This window comes from Melanostigma gelatinosum, assembly GCF_949748355.1.
Source record: "Melanostigma gelatinosum genome assembly, chromosome: 11".
Taxonomy (NCBI): Eukaryota; Metazoa; Chordata; class Actinopteri; order Perciformes; family Zoarcidae; genus Melanostigma; species Melanostigma gelatinosum.
Genome location: NC_136644.1, coordinates 19,061,721 through 19,079,582, shown reverse-complemented (window position 1 = coordinate 19,079,582; position 17,862 = coordinate 19,061,721). Strand labels below are relative to the sequence as shown.

General features: G+C 41.3%; 3 protein-coding genes across 3 annotated transcripts; 2 read left to right on the top strand and 1 right to left on the bottom strand.

Annotated features, from left to right (window-relative positions):
* Positions 1 to 1,577: 1,577 nt before the first annotated feature.
* Positions 1,578 to 3,674, top strand: ucp1 (uncoupling protein 1; the record flags this gene model as incomplete). The annotated part of the gene is made up of 6 exons (XM_079277809.1): positions 1,578 to 1,703; positions 2,022 to 2,220; positions 2,463 to 2,660; positions 2,794 to 2,895; positions 3,240 to 3,420; positions 3,560 to 3,674. 6 exons carry the CDS (start codon positions 1,578 to 1,580, stop codon positions 3,672 to 3,674), a joined length of 921 nt encoding a protein of 306 aa, XP_079133935.1.
* A 485-nt stretch (positions 3,675 to 4,159) lies between these two features.
* elmod2 (ELMO/CED-12 domain containing 2) lies at positions 4,160 to 9,663 on the bottom strand. Its single transcript, XM_079277950.1, has 9 exons — positions 9,541 to 9,663; positions 8,514 to 8,661; positions 8,394 to 8,422; positions 7,463 to 7,560; positions 7,206 to 7,335; positions 6,708 to 6,841; positions 5,336 to 5,404; positions 5,096 to 5,229; positions 4,160 to 4,992 (listed from the first exon to the last, which is right to left on the bottom strand). Exons 2-9 carry the CDS (start codon positions 8,656 to 8,658, stop codon positions 4,835 to 4,837), a joined length of 897 nt encoding a protein of 298 aa, XP_079134076.1. The 5' UTR covers positions 8,659 to 8,661; positions 9,541 to 9,663; the 3' UTR covers positions 4,160 to 4,834.
* A 4,465-nt stretch (positions 9,664 to 14,128) lies between these two features.
* gprin3b (GPRIN family member 3b) lies at positions 14,129 to 16,324 on the top strand (the record flags this gene model as incomplete). The annotated part of the gene is made up of 1 exon (XM_079279264.1): positions 14,129 to 16,324. One exon carries the CDS (start codon positions 14,129 to 14,131, stop codon positions 16,322 to 16,324), a length of 2,196 nt encoding a protein of 731 aa, XP_079135390.1.
* Between the last annotated feature and the right edge of the window lie 1,538 nt (positions 16,325 to 17,862).

Here is a 17,862-nt window from a genome sequence, read left to right as displayed (position 1 = left end):
ATTAATCTATCAGAAATTATGTTTTGTTCGAACAGGATAGATGAAAATTTGCTTATAACTCTTGAAATTGTTACGACCCCTCCTTTCCACTAGGTGTCTGTGTCCTGTTTGTTGTCTCTGTTCTGTCCTTTTAGGGTGTTGATCGTCAGCTGGTGAGCCACACCTGAGCCTGCTGTGGTTCCAGCTTTAAAGCCTCTTTCCTGGCTGACACGGCTGCTGTTTTTCTTTTTGTTTGCTCCAGACATCCACACATGCTGACATCACTGATTACTGACTCTCCATCTTTAGTTTAGTTTATCTGGTCTCCCATTTATGTTGCAGCCATTGGTTGTAACAAAAATGAAAAAGTCTCTTTTGAGGTTTTATCAAATCTAAGAAATATGGCTACACTATTTCAGTGTTGATTTTTAACAGTCACTGATAACATGGAGAAAGACATGACTGAATGGGGAAACAAGATGCTTGAGAGGATTTCTTCAATGTCTTTGGAGATGTCTATAATTTTGCTAGTTGAACCAAATAAACTTTCTTTTTCTCCAAATCACATTTTTCCCATAATCCCTATACTTACTGAGAAGCTACATGGGTGGGATTTAGGAAAAGGTCTTATGAAACACTGGCAAACTGCTGAGAGGCCGAACCCAATGTGACGCAAAGTTCTTATCTGATGCATCGTGAACTTCAGTCACAAGCTCAAGTCACATTGTGCAACATTGTGCAAAGTATCCGTTATTAAGAAATTATAAAGTGACAACAGGATATAATACATTTTATAACAAACAAATGAGCAAGTACTTTATGATACAATAACGCCATTACAAAAGTGAAAGGGCAACGTGTTGAAGCTATAAACATTTTCAGCCAATCAGCTCCAAAGACTTTCTCTGTTGAACCAACTGATAGTGCTTTATTATGACTGTGGTTTGGTGAAGACGCTCGGTCTAATAAAGTAAATAATTACTTAATATGAAGCGTCAGAAGGAAGATCTGTGAGAATGGATATCGTGTTGATTTGAAGGCAAGAAATTACAATTTAAAAAGATTAACAATGGTTTTTAGATACTTTTGGAAACCGCAATTTGGATGAAAAGGTATTGATGTTACTGTCCTAGAATGGGGGAAGTAAAATAGTTGTTTTTCTGATATGTGCCTGCACTGTGGGGTAAATTGAACATTGACTTTCTGACAGTCTGTGGACTTTGATTTGATCCTTGCAGCAGTACACAGTAACGCCTCTCTGTAAATGCCATAAAAAAAGCCGGCCGGATAATATATAAACACAGAGCTAAAGATGCATCTTTCTTTTCTGCGGGGTGGCACCTTTTATGGATTATAATCTGGCCAATCAAATCCCACTGGTCGCAAACTACTGAGGATCAAAGGGAACCTTACATTTTAGACAAACAATGTAAGTCTGTTTTATGTTTTTATCATCGATAGGCTGTTCAAAGATTCACTCGTCTTTTCAAGGAAAAGATGAATGATTCGCTGTATTATGGCGCTTTTCTCCTAATAACTTGCTCTGATTGTGTGCTTCTGTGTGTTGGTGCTTACCTGTAAATCCAGTGTTGGGAAACATGGTGGGACTTAAACCGTCAGATGTTCCCCCTCCACTGGGGGTGAAGATGGCGAGTGCTGGGGCTGCAGCCTGTGTTGCTGACCTTATCACATTTCCCCTGGACACAGCTAAAGTCAGACTACAGGTATATATGTTCAGTGGCACTGACAAAGAAAGAACAAAACACATCTCAAGGATTACGCAACATGTTTCCTTCACATTTACTGCAATGCATCAGATATATTGTTGTGATAGTGATCTTTAGTTGTTCTAACCTCAGTGTTTGATGTTGGCTGCTATTGACTGAGCAGCTTGCCTTTGTCCACCTCCTTCCCCCAAAATCAATTGCACTCATCAACACTTTTGTAGCAACACGCTGCACCATTTAGTCTCAAGGTTCTCTACTTTTGTTCTGTGAAGCATGGTTTTAGCCTTGAGTACAATCTGAATCTGTGACCCCCAGATTCAGGGAGAGATGAAGGGAGTGGAAGGCATCCGCTACAGAGGGGTGTTTGGGACGATCAGCACCATGATCCGAACGGAGGGGCCCAGGTCTCTGTACAACGGGCTGGTAGCGGGGCTTCAGAGACAAATGTGCTTCGCCTCCGTCAGAATCGGCCTCTACGACACTGTCAGAGATTTCTACACTGGTGGCAAAGAGAGTAAGTGGTTGCTTTTGAAATACATGCAGGAGCAAGAGTGGAGGGATCCCTTATCCAGCACTGACAGAAGTACAGCAGCTTCTGTATGTACACTATAGATAGGAGCAATAGCTATAGACTATACCAACTAAATGAAGTACACAACGTGTAATATTAAGTTAGTATTAGGTGCCATAATAATTGAGAGTAAAGTGTATGTACTTTTATTCCACCGCTTGTTGTTCCTGTCTTTTCCCCTCCAGACCCCGGTATACTGGTAAGAATCCTGGCTGGCTGCACCACAGGCGCCATGGCGGTGTCTTTTGCACAGCCCACCGATGTAGTCAAGGTTCGATTCCAAGCCCAGATGAAGCTGGACGGTGTGGCTCGTCGGTACACTGGCACCATGCAGGCCTACAAACACATCTTCCAGAACGAGGGCATCCGCGGACTCTGGAAAGGTGCCATTTAGGAAGCGTGCTTCAAAATAAGTTACTCATTTGGGGTCTCGCCCTGCCATTGAAAATAAGACCCAGAAATGATGTATCGGTGATTAGTGATCAAAGAGTTGTCGTTCTTTTCTGGCTTCTTTAGGCACACTGCCTAACATCACAAGAAATGCACTTGTCAACTGCACAGAGCTGGTTACATACGGCCTGATCAAGGAGGCCATCCTTAAACACAAACTGTTATCAGGTGAGTGAGAGAGCTCATGCATGTTTGCCTTGGTTACAACCACACACACACACACACACACACAATATCGTCCCAGACAGCTGATTGGGTTGGAAATCCACACACCCTCTCACGCCTTCAACTCCACCACAGCTGATAACGGCACACCGGCTGGTACAGTGCATGGTGTATGTTTCCCTCACGGTGCTGTAAATAGTAACACAACATTTATCTCAATTATTTATATTGCCCCATTCACAAAGTTATATGACCTGCTGACATGAGTTTCTCTACTGCTCAGCTCAGAACACAGGCCCTCCGGTTACTCTCTTTAGTTGTTTAGTTCACAATCTTTCTCTCCGCAGACAATCTTCCTTGCCACTTTGTAGCCGCGTTTGGTGCCGGCTTTGTCACCACAGTGATCGCTTCCCCAGTAGATGTGGTGAAAACTAGATACATGAACTCTCCACCCGGTCAGTACAAGAGTGCTATTAACTGTTCCTGGACCATGATGACTAAAGAGGGGCCGACGGCTTTCTACAAAGGGTGAGCTCCTCCTCTCTGACGCCAGCACACACTCATTTGTTTCGGAGTATTTGTACTTGAGGTCATTTGATAAAAATGTTTTAAAGCAATGCTGCATTTGTGGATCTATTTGAACTTTCATCTTCTCTATTTCCTGTAGATTTGTGCCCTCGTTTCTGAGGTTGGGATCGTGGAACGTTGTGATGTTTGTCTCTTTCGAACAAATCAAGAGAGCCATGATGGTCACTAAGAAGAGGGTTGAGGACAGGAATTGAAGACTCCCGTTTGAGAGTTTGACTGAAAAATCGGAACCGCCACTGTGTTAGAACATCGATGAAGGAATATCAACTCTTAGTTTGACTCTTTTTGTCTTATGGTGACAAAGAACAAAATCCTTTGTTGAAAAAGGAATATTGGAGTTAAGTGTACCTTGTATTTGACTTCATGTTGAACTGAAATGCATTTATATCTTTATCATTTGTTCCACAGTTAACCCATTTGGAATTTAATGGGAGTGATGGTGCTACCACTCTGAATCTAAATCTGCCAATCATACATTTCAGGCAGTTTACAGCAGTGCATCTTGAAATAATACTGGTGCCCACAGCAAAATGTTAAACAGGTTTATATGAACTCTAAATATATTTTTGCTTGTTTAACAGATCATGTGCTTGCTTTTTAACTTGTGCCATCACTTTCACCACCAAAAAACACATCTCAAAACATTAAAATGTGTATTTATTTACCTTTGAGTCAGAAGTGTTAGCCATTACATACTTTACTCAAAAGCCAAACGCAGAATACAAATGCAGTCTTCAGACATACAAATTTATGAAACAATGGAGGCAAACAAGCAGTTTTAGTTCCACATCACCGATATGACAGGATACAGATGCCATCAACAGGGACATATTAAAACATGCAAAGATGTAGCCGTGATCGCTGGACATAAAAATGATATTCCTGAGCGGAACAAGTGTCACAACACATAAGTCTTGCTTACATAAATGCAATCAAGACAGCTACAAATATGGTAGTTAATCGCCACTTTTTCGATAACTTTGTCTTTTAACTGCAGCAAATTGGCGCCTTGCTCACTGAAAGTGATTAAATCCTCACAAAAGACAGACCTGTTATCTCTAGAGTAGCTCTCATGTCTCCCTCACAAAAGGTTAATTAAACACTGGAATGGTCATTGTCGAGGTACAGGGCGTAGATTTGTGCTCTACTTTGAAACCCTTTACTCTCACAGTAACAAGATGAACAGAGCGTGAACAATGGACCACAATACCAAATACATGAGGATTCATTCATTTGAATTCATGAGCGACCAAACGGCTTCGGTCGGATTTTCATGTTTATAATGTTCAGCATGGCATCTTGCCTTTCTCTACTCAATCAAACAACGTCCATGGAGAGGTATTTCTGGATAATGTTACTTTTTAGAACAGATAGTCAGTGTGAGGGTAACGCCAGGGTCCTGTAGCTGCATCTTGACGATGTTATGGAATTTTTCTCTGTACTGATTGAACTCCATGATGCTTTCTGGTTCTTCTGCCACCCAGAATTTATCAAATTCATACGCCAGATAACCTAGAAAAGAAGAAAACACACATTTTAGAGAATTCTACTTCGTTTTGTACTTTTCTAGAAGATGGGACAGAATCAGACAACTGATGTGATTTCCTTCACTCACAGTATAGCTGATGAAAGTGTCGGAGCTCAGCTGTGCCCAGTACTGTGTTGTAGAAATGGGGTTTCAAAGCACCACTCTTCAGGAGACTGTAGGCCATCTCTGTCAAGTTGATCCCAACGATGGCATATGAATACCTGAGCACATGGCAAAAGTGACAGAACATAGAAAGTTATTTAGGGAGATCAAAGTGTTGCCCGAAAACATGCAGATATTCCACGTACATAGATGAATGCATCTTACCCTAGCTTAGGATGGTTTGCATGAGACAACACCTGACGAGCCTCCTCCGTGTAGTTTTCACTGAAAAAACTGTAACAGAAACATTTCAGTAAAATCATTGTTTAAATAACACAATACTTTGCCTGTACTTTCTAGTGTAATCTACAAATAAGATCACGTTCACCAGTACTCTTGTACTCGCCGGCAAAAACCATAACCCTTAAAAAGGTGAACTCAGGTGACTTTACATATCAAGGTCTGTCTAATGGTCTTTATGAGTACTGCTGTATAAAGCCCACTGCGGCTTCAGGAGGAGCTGCATGATGTCTGAAAAGTCAGAAATTGTGTAAAGTGATTCATCAATTGGGGTTGGAAAAAAGATGCGGGTGTGGAGTTAGACAGCCACAATCATAATACACTCGAATCTCCGACCCAACTGTCGGTGGTGTAGGCATAACGTTTTGACAAGGCAGTAAAATGCATCAATTTTGATTCTGTAAAAAAATCTTCACCATGAATCGGACAATGTTACAGGAGTGTAATGGTTAATGTTATATTCTAAATGCTGAAGTCATTTTGTGAAATGCATCTTTTGTAAACTTAACTAATGTGTCTCCGTGTGGGTAGTATAGACTCGAATGATCTGAAAAAGGCACAATTGTCCACTGATTGTCAACCCGTTGTAGCCTACGGACTCCTCTGTGTTTTAAATTGGTCATAGCGATAACTGCCTCTTGTAATACTGATTAGGGGTTTGATAACTCCACGGTCTGTTGTTTTCTTTGAGAAGACTCAACAAGATAATGTTCCCCTCTCTCCCAATATTCTGCCACAGCTCTCGTTTGTTTGAGAAGTGATTGTATGTTATGCAATATAGGCTACTAGACTGCGAGAGGGAAAACACACAGATAAGCGCCACCCAGATAAATCATCAACAGAGATTGGCGAAGCCTCACTGTACATGTGCCTGGTTACATTTTTAGACAAAGATCCTGCAAGGTTTGACAATGCAGCTTATTCCGAGTGTATGGTTCTAAATATGGGCCCGATTATGTGTGTGCAAATCATCTAAACAATGATGTCATTACATATTTGGATACACATTTCTACTTGTCTTAATAAGAATGCATGTAATAACTGTTGCTGCAGCAAAGTATGAAGTCCTGCTGGCTGTCCTGTGTGGATTCCCTCAGCAGTTTGGGAGTTAATTTTCCGGCTGAAAATAAGTTCAATTTGCTTGGTCAGCTTTCTGTATCTGTGCTGTGTCTCACCATTTCCAGAAGTCAAAAAACTATTTCAATCATAACTAAAATAAATATTGATAGTCGATGGTATCTGCAGTACATAAGAACATAGCTAATTCATGTCTAATTTGTATTCATTGAGGACTCACACAAGGTTGATTAAGCCCAGCATTCCCATTCCTCTGAAGTCAGTCTTGGGGTCATCTCCTTGGAACCCAATGTCTCCCCACTGTTTGGTTATCCTGGAATCCAGTTTGACTGCTGGCATCAACAGGTCCCACAGCTGAGAGTACAAATAATTATCGGGTTAGATTTTAATTGCCACTGTACAGCGTTGTAGGTTCAATCATTTTATGCAGAACATTTTGGATTCATAATCGATACTTTCCAAACTGTAATCATACTATTTTATTGCACTGTTTAACTGTAGTTTCTCATTCTAAAGCCTGAACTGCTTCTATGTTAGCAGTAGTTGTTCGTTGATGGCATTGAGCTTATTACAAAGTAAGTGTCTGTCAATCAAATCACAGAAATCCACGAGGACTGATCCAGACATACGTATACGTCAGACAGATATTTATTGTGTGGACCAGTAACCAAGCAGCTAAACCATATGATCAACTGGATCCAGAAGCAGTGACACACACCTTCAACAGCAGGGCCTCGTGTTGTTGGTTTTCTGAGTTGAAGACTTCCTTTCTTAAATCTTCCACAGAGATATACAGGCTGCTGCTTCCGGTTATTTGTAACAGACAGATGTGTAGGCTTTCCTTGAAGCTAAAAGGTAGAAAGATTAAACAAACAATGAATACATTGATTTAAAAATGAAACTTAAGAGTACACTATGGAAATAAAAGAATTGCTGGTGAAAAGCAACCTCAAAATAACAGATAAATATCCTTACGGTGGATCTTTCTGGGGTTTGACAGTCTTCTCTTTTATAATTTGATCCACACATTGCTCTAAATTATCCTTGTTGGTTTCCAAAGCTCCTCTTAAAACCTACAGAGGAGGAAAGCACAGGAGAGGAGGTAGTCACAGGACGACACAACGAGCAACCAGACAAAAAGATTGCTGCCATATAATATATGCTGTCAGCCACAGCAAAGAAATACCTTTCAAAGAAAGATGACAAAGCCCTTTTGTTTCTACACTGAATGGACCGCTGATTGGAAAATGCTTACCTCGCTATAAATGACAAGAAGAGTCCATTCATCTAAACTAGGCAAGTGTGTGAAAGATAAGGACTGATTAAGCTCACAGGATATGACTCTATTGGAGTTCACACATTCAACAGCCGAACAGATAATGAACAGGTCAGTAGTTTAGAAAGGGGCGTTTCCTTTACTATTCTCTGCGGGACCACATAGTTTAAACATCAACAATCAGGCTTCTATCTTACATCTGCAGTGAGATTACTGTCCAGATCTAGAAAAAAACGGATCATATCCGTATTCTTAAATTCCCGGAGCCCAAACGGATATATTCTAAACAACATTCAAATAAAACTAAAAAGACAATTCATTTGCAATGACTTTAAAACAAAAGCTGAAACCAGAAACCATTTCTGCTGATAAATGACCCAAATTATTGACAAAATGGGTATATGCCAATTTGCTGTTCAACAAGTTTGTGCTAAAGTGATCATGTGTTTGGCTTTCCGATACATAAAATAACCTTTAACTTGAACATAAAATAATAGCAACAGTTATATTGAAAGCTATTCTTGGACCACAAACATTCAAGATGATCATGGAACAATCCTTTTTATCAGAAACAAAACCACACTTACAACCCCTCACCTACTAAAAAAAACCAAGTTAACATTTTCTTACCTTGTTCTTTGATGACCGCAGAGAATATTCTACAACAGGACACAAGAGGCAGATGAATATATTAGAAAGAATGTTTACTAAACAGGAAAAGTAAAGCAGATTTGGGATTATTTCATTCACCTGCTTTTGTTGTCCTTGTAGCCCCAGGCTTGTATCCGGAACATATTCTCTGCAGCTCACATGTCCCTGTTGCCTGTCGGATGAACCACTTCAGCCAGTATCTCAGGATGGACGAGTAGATGTAGGTCCAGATGTACCCCAGCATCTTCTACAACATGGAGGGAGAAAACACAGCTGTCACTTGAATTCAAGCAGACAAATTCAACTCAGCTGGCCATCAGTGATTATATATACGTACTATATAGTGATTACTATAAAATTACCACAATAACTAGTTGCCAATTAACTTAATTGGCTAATTTTTACAGCTCTAAATGTTATCTACTTTTTGTAAAGATGGGCATTTTGACATGTCGCAAGGAATCACATCTTAAAAGCTGATTGTATACTTTTTACGATAAATATTACTCTGCAAAGTCACTTATAACTACCGTTACGATTTAGAGCAGTACAAACAAACAATATATTTATCTTGAAAGTACTGGAGTAAAAGTGCAAAGTAGCATAAGCCAGTATATACAAAGTGCATCTAAATGTAGAAACTAGGTTACATCTAAACTGTTCTTCAGTAACGTTAGTAGAGACAATATATACGTCACTGTTAAAATACAAATATATAACGAACAATAAGACGGGATCCTTTTAGAAGGCTCACTGAGAGAACAGCCAAAACAATAGCATTTGTGGGAGCTAGCATTAGCTAATGCTAACTTCCGACAAACATGAGCAATCGGTGTATGTTGAGCTACAAACATTAGGCGATCAGGTGGCGCTTTAGCAAACAGTCTGCCAACATATTACCAAACTGATCGCCATTTACCTCTGGTTTTAATGAACCAGCTGCGCTAACTACCATCGAAACTTACAAACTGTTAGCTAACCGCTTTAGACAACAGGTTGTCATTGTATTCACCAAACTGTTTGCTAACGCTAGCTATGTTCACCTACATTTGGTAGCGTCGGGAGCATTGCCTTAGTACTTGATTGATAGTATTTACGAGGAGCAAGTCGCTGAAGTTCCTCTTACCTTTCTGTCGACGACTATATATCCAAACGTGTTCTCACTTACAAGCTATCTTCTGTTTGGTACATTAATGTTAGCAACGCTTCTCTTGACAACAGTCCGGCTCTGGTGTGTTCAGGGTCTGACTAGACACACAGCTGTTCTCGTGCAAGTGAAAACACGCACCTGAGAAATTGAAGATGTATGGATTATAGATGCACACTTACATTCAACTATTACATTTACATGATTGCCCTTTTTTAAGGGCGGATGGTTTGCAATTTTTGCAAAAAAAGATAGCAGACACACTCCCAGAAACTTGGGTTTGAATTTATTGTTTAGGTCAATTGACATGACGTCGTTGAACACAGCACAGGCCAGCCGTTCAGTGACAGTCTATCAGCGCCATCTACTGGTCAAACATCACTACTGTCTGCACCAGGCTGCACTACATGGACTATGCTTCGCAGCTACATAAGAATGCAGACAACCTGTCGTCCAAATACTGTGCATCTTAAGCATCAGCTGGATAGTAGATCTAGATCAGTGGAGTGTTAACCAACTGACTCACCATGAAGTGTGTACTACAGACAAAATGAAACTGACTGTACTTTAGATGAAATTAGTCTTCAGATAAGATTGGTTTAAGCTAATAGAACCCATTTTAGCCAATAATTCACTTGTTCCAAATCGTACCACAAGATGATGCCAGATCCACAATATGAGTGTGTTAGATTAAATTGAGTCTGTTTTTAAAATGGACCAATCATTTGACTGTAAATCTCCGTTACTCGATACAGATATATCTGACACAGAGTTTTACACTTTATTTGATACATAAACACACTGTTTACAATGGTTGCAACAAACCACGCACTCTTATTGTTAAGTATGTCTGGCATATCAGCAATGCATGCAGCCTATACTGAGTTGCTCACCAATGGTGCACTCAACTGTAATTAAGCTGCGGTCTCCCTTCTCAACTAATCAGTCCCTCTGGGCTTTAAATAAAGGCAGGAGGTCTACGGTTACTGCATACCAAGAGGAGATCCTATATCAGACCCAGGCTATACATGAAAACTGAATCCCCAAAGTGAACCTTAGATTATAATAAGAGTCTAGCCTGGGTCAATAGAGGAAGCCTGTAATCTTGATATTAAATCAGTTATAACAGCACTGACAGACAAGGAATATGATCCAAATGCAGATAATTGAGTACACAGGAACAGTACAGGAATGTAACTCCTAAATGGAGATAGAGAAGCTTAGTGAAATATACAACAGACAAAGGGTCAGAACCTGGAGGCCAGTCTGAACAGGAATCATCAGTATGTGGATCAGGCAGGTACAAGTTAAAGGGTAACAGAGGATTGAACGCAAACAGCAAGAAGCAACCAAGCAACTTGGATGATAAGACAGGGAATGAGTGTAAATGAGCCAGTTATATACTGCAGGGCTGACGAGGGAAGGTGGAAATAGGTGAGCAGGTGGAAAAGACGGAGGGCAACTGGTGGACAGGTAGAGAAATGGCAACAAACCTGTTTTGGTTGATGTGGCTGGATGGAGGGCCAGGGATGCAGAAAGTGACCAACTTTACACATGATATTCAATTTAGTCGACATGTTGAGATCTACGGTCCTCAGTGACTCTGGAGGAAGCTTTTTGTAGTTACAAAAATTACCTTGATGATGTTATCAAAAGTGTCAATTATAATAAAATAAGAAGTGTTGACTACTGTAGGCATATTGAGAAACTACTCATGCTGTTGATTTTCTCTTGTCAGGAATGTTTCGACGAAACACACTGACTAATAGCCTTCACACACTTAAAGGGAACCAATTATTTTTCCAATATGCATACTGCATGGTAGAATGGCTTGAAACCACTGAGATGTCTCTCTAATTGCCTTGCATGATATGATCATGTTACATACCAGTCTAGGCATGCCACTGTCTTAACAATCTTAACAATCTTAACAATTTCTCTGCAGTGGTGAACCACAAAATGCATTAAATATTTGCAATATCTGGTGATGACTCATAGTTCTAATGGGAAATATCAATTTAAACCTTTCATGTATGGATCAAGGGGGGGGGGGCTAATTTATCATCCCTTTTGTGCTGCAACCCTTTTGTCCGCACAACACCTTTTTATAGCAACTGTTCTGTCATCCACAAAAGGAAATATATTACATTTGGATCAGATATCACATAAAAGTCAGCTAAACTGAAAAAGCTTCACCTTTGAGAGAGCAGGGCTCGTCTTCTATTAATGTCCTGATTATATTATATTAAGTTATTTATTCAGCCTAACAGACCTCTAAAAAACACAGAGTGAAATGTCTTTACTTTGCAGATGTTTTGAGATTTTGTAAAAGATTTTAAATAGATTTTTAAATGAAAATCATCTGGTATTTCCCTCATACTGTACACAGCACACACGCCATGTCTTCTAAATCCATACAATGATGCAAATAGACGCAGCAAAATAAATGGCACAATGCTCTTGAAATGTTATTGGCTGCATCTGCTGCCAGGATCTAAAAGTAATCAATCTCAAGTGCATGTGACGCTCCCGTGGAAGCCTGCGGCTGATGCAGCACTGATGCACACATACCACGAGAGGTCCATTTTGTGCAAGGTCCACTTTTGATAAGCATGAAGAAACACAAGCCTGAAAAAGAGCTCAGAGGCAGCATCCATCGGTCGGACCGCGGTGACTCATTGCGCACGGTCAGTCAGTCAGCGGGGCTTGAATATTTGCGTTTCGCGGTGTATGATCGATACCTCTAAATAAGAGCCATATACGTGTGGAAGGCGTGGCTTGGTGTCACCGACACAGAGTTGGTTTTCCATATTAATTTCTAGGGTTTAGCCTCTTCTTCCCACTGACACGAACGCGCAAGCGGCACCCCAAAGAACGGGACATTGAATAGCGCCTCTCAAGGTAAGCCACACTCCTCTTCCTCATTAGACTGTGGTTTCCTTTGTGTCAGATATTAAAATTTGTCCGCAAGGTCATATTAAATCAGCAAACATCAGTGGCCTCTGTGATGTTGGGGTGGGACGGGGCGGTACATGTAGGCTACAGCAGGCTTGCATGACATGGATCTTAATTGGCCCGAATAGGTCGTGTGCATCACTTTAATGCATGCAACGTTGTGCGTGAATTCACATTATGCACACACTCTGTCATTTGTAAACTGTTGCAGGCAAATGACACCAGGCCGTTTCATTGTTGAATATCTCGACAGGATATGCTTTCCATAAATATTTGCACTTTGACAACAGACACGCAGATGCGTGCAGTGAGAGACAAACAAATGGGCTACACCTGTCTGTGACCCAAAACAGCATTCTGTTTTTAAGTCACATTTAAAAAAAACATTTTTTCAAGTTACCAAGCACAAGAGGAAGATTATTCTGTATTCTTGTAAATATGACCTGATCTGTAAAAAAATATATATATATCTAGAATGTTTGTTGTTGAATGTGATGATGCTTGTGAGAAAAAGGGAGTAACTGAAAGGACGAGGCTGGGTTTAACCTTAGTTGCATTGTGATGAGCTTCACATTCTGCAGAATGGATGATCATCAGTATGTCACTGAAATGTAAATGGCCAACTTGCTCCCTGTGGACCATTGAATTATCAATCGGTGGTTCTTCCTCCTCTTAGGATGAAGCCTTGGCTGTTTTTTATGATTAACGTCTTAATCACAGCGCAAATAATTTGTCTGACTCCAACGAATCAGATACACTTCAAACGTCTGCTGACACATTACTTGCAGAATTGGCTCAGATTCTTTTACACTTTTAGGAGAGACACGGAGTCATTCATCTGGTCTGAGATGAAGAGATTTGTGAAACAGAAGGTTACATAATTAGATTTTCTTTATTGGATTCATTACGAGAGTAATTGTTTTCAGGCAACACTTTAAGTTTTTGGCATTTTGTAGGATTATTTTTAGAAATGTGTCTTGAGCTGAATTTGTTCAGTGTGCAATTCATAATAGAACACAGTAGTGAACCATGAAATGGATATAACAACAATATCACATGGTTAGCCCCCTCTGTGAGTAACAAAAAAAGGGTTGACCTTATACTCCTTATACTGATTAGTATTTTGCATGACACTACCAAGCAAACATACATTTGGAATTATATATATATATGTATACTGTATATATGTTGTTATATATGTTGTATGATTCAATCGATCAATAGGCTTGCAGCCTCATATATTAATCTTAATTTAAAGCAGCAGATTAATTAGGCAATTACGAGTCATTGATTGTTCTGGTGCTTTGCCTTAATTCTAACAAGGATTATTTTAATTAATGTTAATGACTGTTAAAAGAAACCAACCCGGAATACTATATAGTATAATTTACATAATGCTTATCTAAGCCTGGACTGCTATATGAGACTGATCTGATTGTTTTTGTCTGAATCAAGATTTATGTCTAGGAAAAGTGAAGCTCAATCATTAGAAATAAACTAAGTCTATTTCTATTTTCCTCCCTTAGGGAATCACACAAAGTGACTGATATTGCACATCTGTGTTCATCTTTGGATTACGTCAATTTTGAAGGACTGAAACCGTGAATCCGGCATGGGAACTAACCCAAAAAGGACAGTGACAGTCCAGATGGTGCCTCAGCTGGCTGCGGTGGACATGCTAAGCAATAAGGAGCCTAATGCCAACTGGGCGAAAGAGCCCCACCTCAAACTCTCTCAGGGTTGTCCAAAACCCACCCTCACATCTCCTGATCACAAACAGGACAGCTCATCTCTGACTGCTTCTTCTGCTAACACCGCCCCACACACCCAAAAAATGGCTTCCGAAGGAGGAGAACCAGTTAGCAGCACTGTGCCAGACAAACCAGTACCAGCTAATGGAAACCAGACAAAGTCAGAGCTTGTGACAGGTCGAAACCAACAGATGCAAGACCCGTCTCCAACAGGCCAAGGACTGGGTGAGGCAGGAGGCGACCAGAGGGATTCAAATGCTAATATGAAAATGCTAAGTACGGCTGATGAACAAGATATCTGTAAGGCCGGTGTGTCGCCTGGTCTTTCAGCGTCAAAGGTCGACATACAGACCGATGACTGCAGAATAAAAGAGCCAAATGTGGAGGAGTGTGCAAAGCTGACACCCTCAGCCACAGCACGAGAGGACAGTAATAAAAATGTTTCTCCTTATAATACAAATCTCAACATCGCCTGTGAATTAAAGCATACGACACCTGAACCACAACGCGATAAAAAAGGGAGCATTTTAGCTCTCAAAGACGAGGACACAGCTGTACCGCAGATATCTCAAGGGCCTGAACATCTACGTAGCTGCTCACAAACCACTGTGAGTCTGCAGGAAGCAGCCAAGCCGAGACAAAGCATGGAAACTCCTGCAGCTCCTCTGAGCTCCACTACGCTTTTGTCTCAGAGCAAAGATGCAGAGGCCGATTTTACAAATAAGACTTCAAGTTCAACACATCCAGAGAAGGATTTGCCACTATTAAAGAAACCACAAGTCTCTCCAGATAAACATCAGCCAGTGTCCTCACAAACGGACTCCTCCACTCTGCCCCAGGCTGCACAAACTATGCCGGCAGATGGGCAGGTGGCTGAGGAAGCCAGCCAGACTGACACAGCTGTCTTTGAAGCGCAGCAGCGGCAGCAGAACGGCAAGCTTTACAGGGAGGCTTCGACGATGACCTTATCCCCCTCATCTGCACCGGTCAAGCAGTGCCATGATATGGAGGTTCAGGCGGTGGCGAACACGTGCAGTAAGGCTGTGGCCACAAGTCCAAGTCTGCTGCCTTTTGCTGTGCCGCGCAGGCTGAGCGGTGGTGCAGTCCCCGGGGAGGCCTCGCAGAGCCTGGCTGTGGTCTACCAGGATGACGGAGATGTGGGACTACATCAGATGAACATGAGCGCTCTATCCGCCTCTACTGATCCAAGGTCAGAGAAACTCACTGTTGAGGCAGAGATGTGCCCCAACCAAAATGCCGCCGTGGTTTTCCACTCAGAAACTTTGTCCCAGCAGGAGGACAAAAGGCTCGGAGCAAAGCCTAAAGACCCCGGGTCAGCTCTCTGCAACACCCAGCCAGTTTATCAAATCAACATTGAACACAGCCACCACAAGGAGACAGGAGAGACAGGTAACTCCCTAAATATAACCGGGGTTCAGAAATCCGCACCGAAAACAGCCAACGACGAAGCTCCATCTCTCAAATCAGCCCCAGGGACGGCCGGTGCTACCAAGTCTAGATCTGCTGACAGTCACAATGCTGCGCCGCCACAGGCTGCTGTTACAACCAAGCCCAGCCAGGCCCTGCCAACAGCAACTAACACCACATCAAAGCCAAATCGAACAAAAAAAAAAGCTGAAAGTCCGAAACAAAAGGCTAAAGGTGGAGGTAAAGCCCAGAAGAAGGAGGCAAAGGCAGGCAAACAGAAGAAAGAACTGGAGAGGAAAGAAGAAGAGGAGGACCAGACGCAAGAAGAAAAGAACATCCACGATGTCGTCTGGGACGAACAGGGGATGACTTGGGAGGTCTACGGGGCTTCTGTGGACCCAGAGTCCCTTGGTTTTGCCATTCAGAGCCACTTGCAGTGCAAAATCAAAGAGCAAGAGAAGAAACTGGTCGCCCAGACTTCCATCCGAAAGTCAGTCTCTGGTGTCGACTCGCCGGGACATGTCAGCAAGAGCAAAAGGAGGCAGCAGAACATCTTCAGGTCAATGCTGCAAAATGCCAGACGGCCCAACTGCTGCGTGCGTCCCCCTCCCTCCTCCGTCCTCGAGTAGCTCAGCACAGAGGTAGCCAGTGTCAAACTCCAGCCTTTTCCTACAGGCCAAAATTGTTGTCCTCCCTTCGTCATGATCGCAATGCCAAGTGAACGCATTAATGGGACGACGGTCCCCGTAAGTAAGTATACTGGAATGTTGTAGCATAAAGAGTCAGACTATTTGTGACGTTTGTGATCAGAGAAGGTAGGACTTAGAAACATACAATGAACAACCCAAGACTTATTTTATAGAAATAGATGAAGGGAGAAAACTTCCAACAGTTTTTAACTAACAGAGGCAATAATAGTGAAACGCATGTATATTAGTGACAATGTTCGACCTAAACTGAAGTCCAGAACTTCAGAGTAGAAGGCACTGATCATGAGGTAGCCGTATTACTTACTGTCGGAATTTCTGTGCAATTATATTAAACCAACATCTCATTACATTTGGTGCATTTGTTATATGCTTTTGAGGTGATTTTTTTTGGGGCCCTATATTTATAAGATTGGTGTATTTTCTTTTCATGCACATTTATTTTTAGTGAGTGATTACGTTGTGCAAAAAAAAGGACTGTATGCATACATGCGCTGTTTAATCTCTGTTCTTCTTTGTTTTTCTATTAAAACAACAAAAAACTAAGTTGCGCTTTACATATTCTTCATTTCTGACAGAGAACAGCAGGTTTAGCCTCCATGTTCGGGTGATTTTTAAGCTTTTTATTTTTTTCACAAAAGGTTCAGTGCAGAAGGGCTTAACAGAAATGGTCGTAAAACGAGATTGTGTGTGAACATGTCAGGGGATGTGAGAGCAGCAGGAAACATCAACGCAAACCACCGGCGATATACGAGAGTGACGGACTGAAGCATGAGAGTGAAGGTGCACTCGGCTGTAGAGTGCATTGGATAAATTAGTGTCAAGTTTAATGAGACAGGTTGTGATCTCTAACGAGGGCATGACGTTTGTTCAGAGGCAAAGGCGAGTAAACTACCAACTCTTTTTTTTTTATTTACAGAGAGATTAACACCTCAAGTCTGCATCTGGGTCAAGACAGCAATGTTTTTATCAACAATTCAAGCGTTTACACAAATCCTTGGTTTTGTGTGAAGAGAAGCCAGAGAAAACATTCAGGACATTTCTGTCAAACTGTTTCATAGGTCAGCGAAGGACAGGAAAGACACAATCTTGGGAATATTTCTGAGAATATTTCTGCACTGTTTTGGACATTGCCTTGTTGTGGTGTAAGTCTGAATCAAAGATAAGATTCTGAGCAGATCATTTAGAGTAAGAGGCATTGAAGAGAAGGCAGATGCGTCTGAACTGAACAGAAGACATTGTCTGTAGCCCATTGTGTGTTGTTGGTGAGATCTGAGTGCTGAGGGACACTAAAACAGACCTTATTATATGCAGGAATGATAGCAACAAACATAAAAACATAGTCCCGTGCAAGAGCGATGTTAGGATACCAAGACCTTATAAATCAGTGAAGATACCATTCGTCCGGAATTATTAAGTGGCACTATAAAGTTGCTGAGTTGCAAGGCTACAAACTTGCA

What these genes read in the sequence shown, in the direction of transcription:
- elmod2 (XM_079277950.1), bottom strand. Translation starts at nt 8,658, where the DNA reads ATGCTGGGGTACATCTGGACCTACATCTACTCGTCCATCCTGAGATAC. An exon ending in TGCGGTCATCAAAGAACAAG is followed by an intron (nt 7,561 to 8,393) that starts GTAAGAAAATGT and finishes CCTCCTCTGTAG; the next exon opens with GTTTTAAGAGGAGCTTTGGA. An exon ending in AAACCCCAGAAAGATCCACC is followed by an intron (nt 7,336 to 7,462) that starts GTAAGGATATTT and finishes TCTACCTTTTAG; the next exon opens with CTTCAAGGAAAGCCTACACA.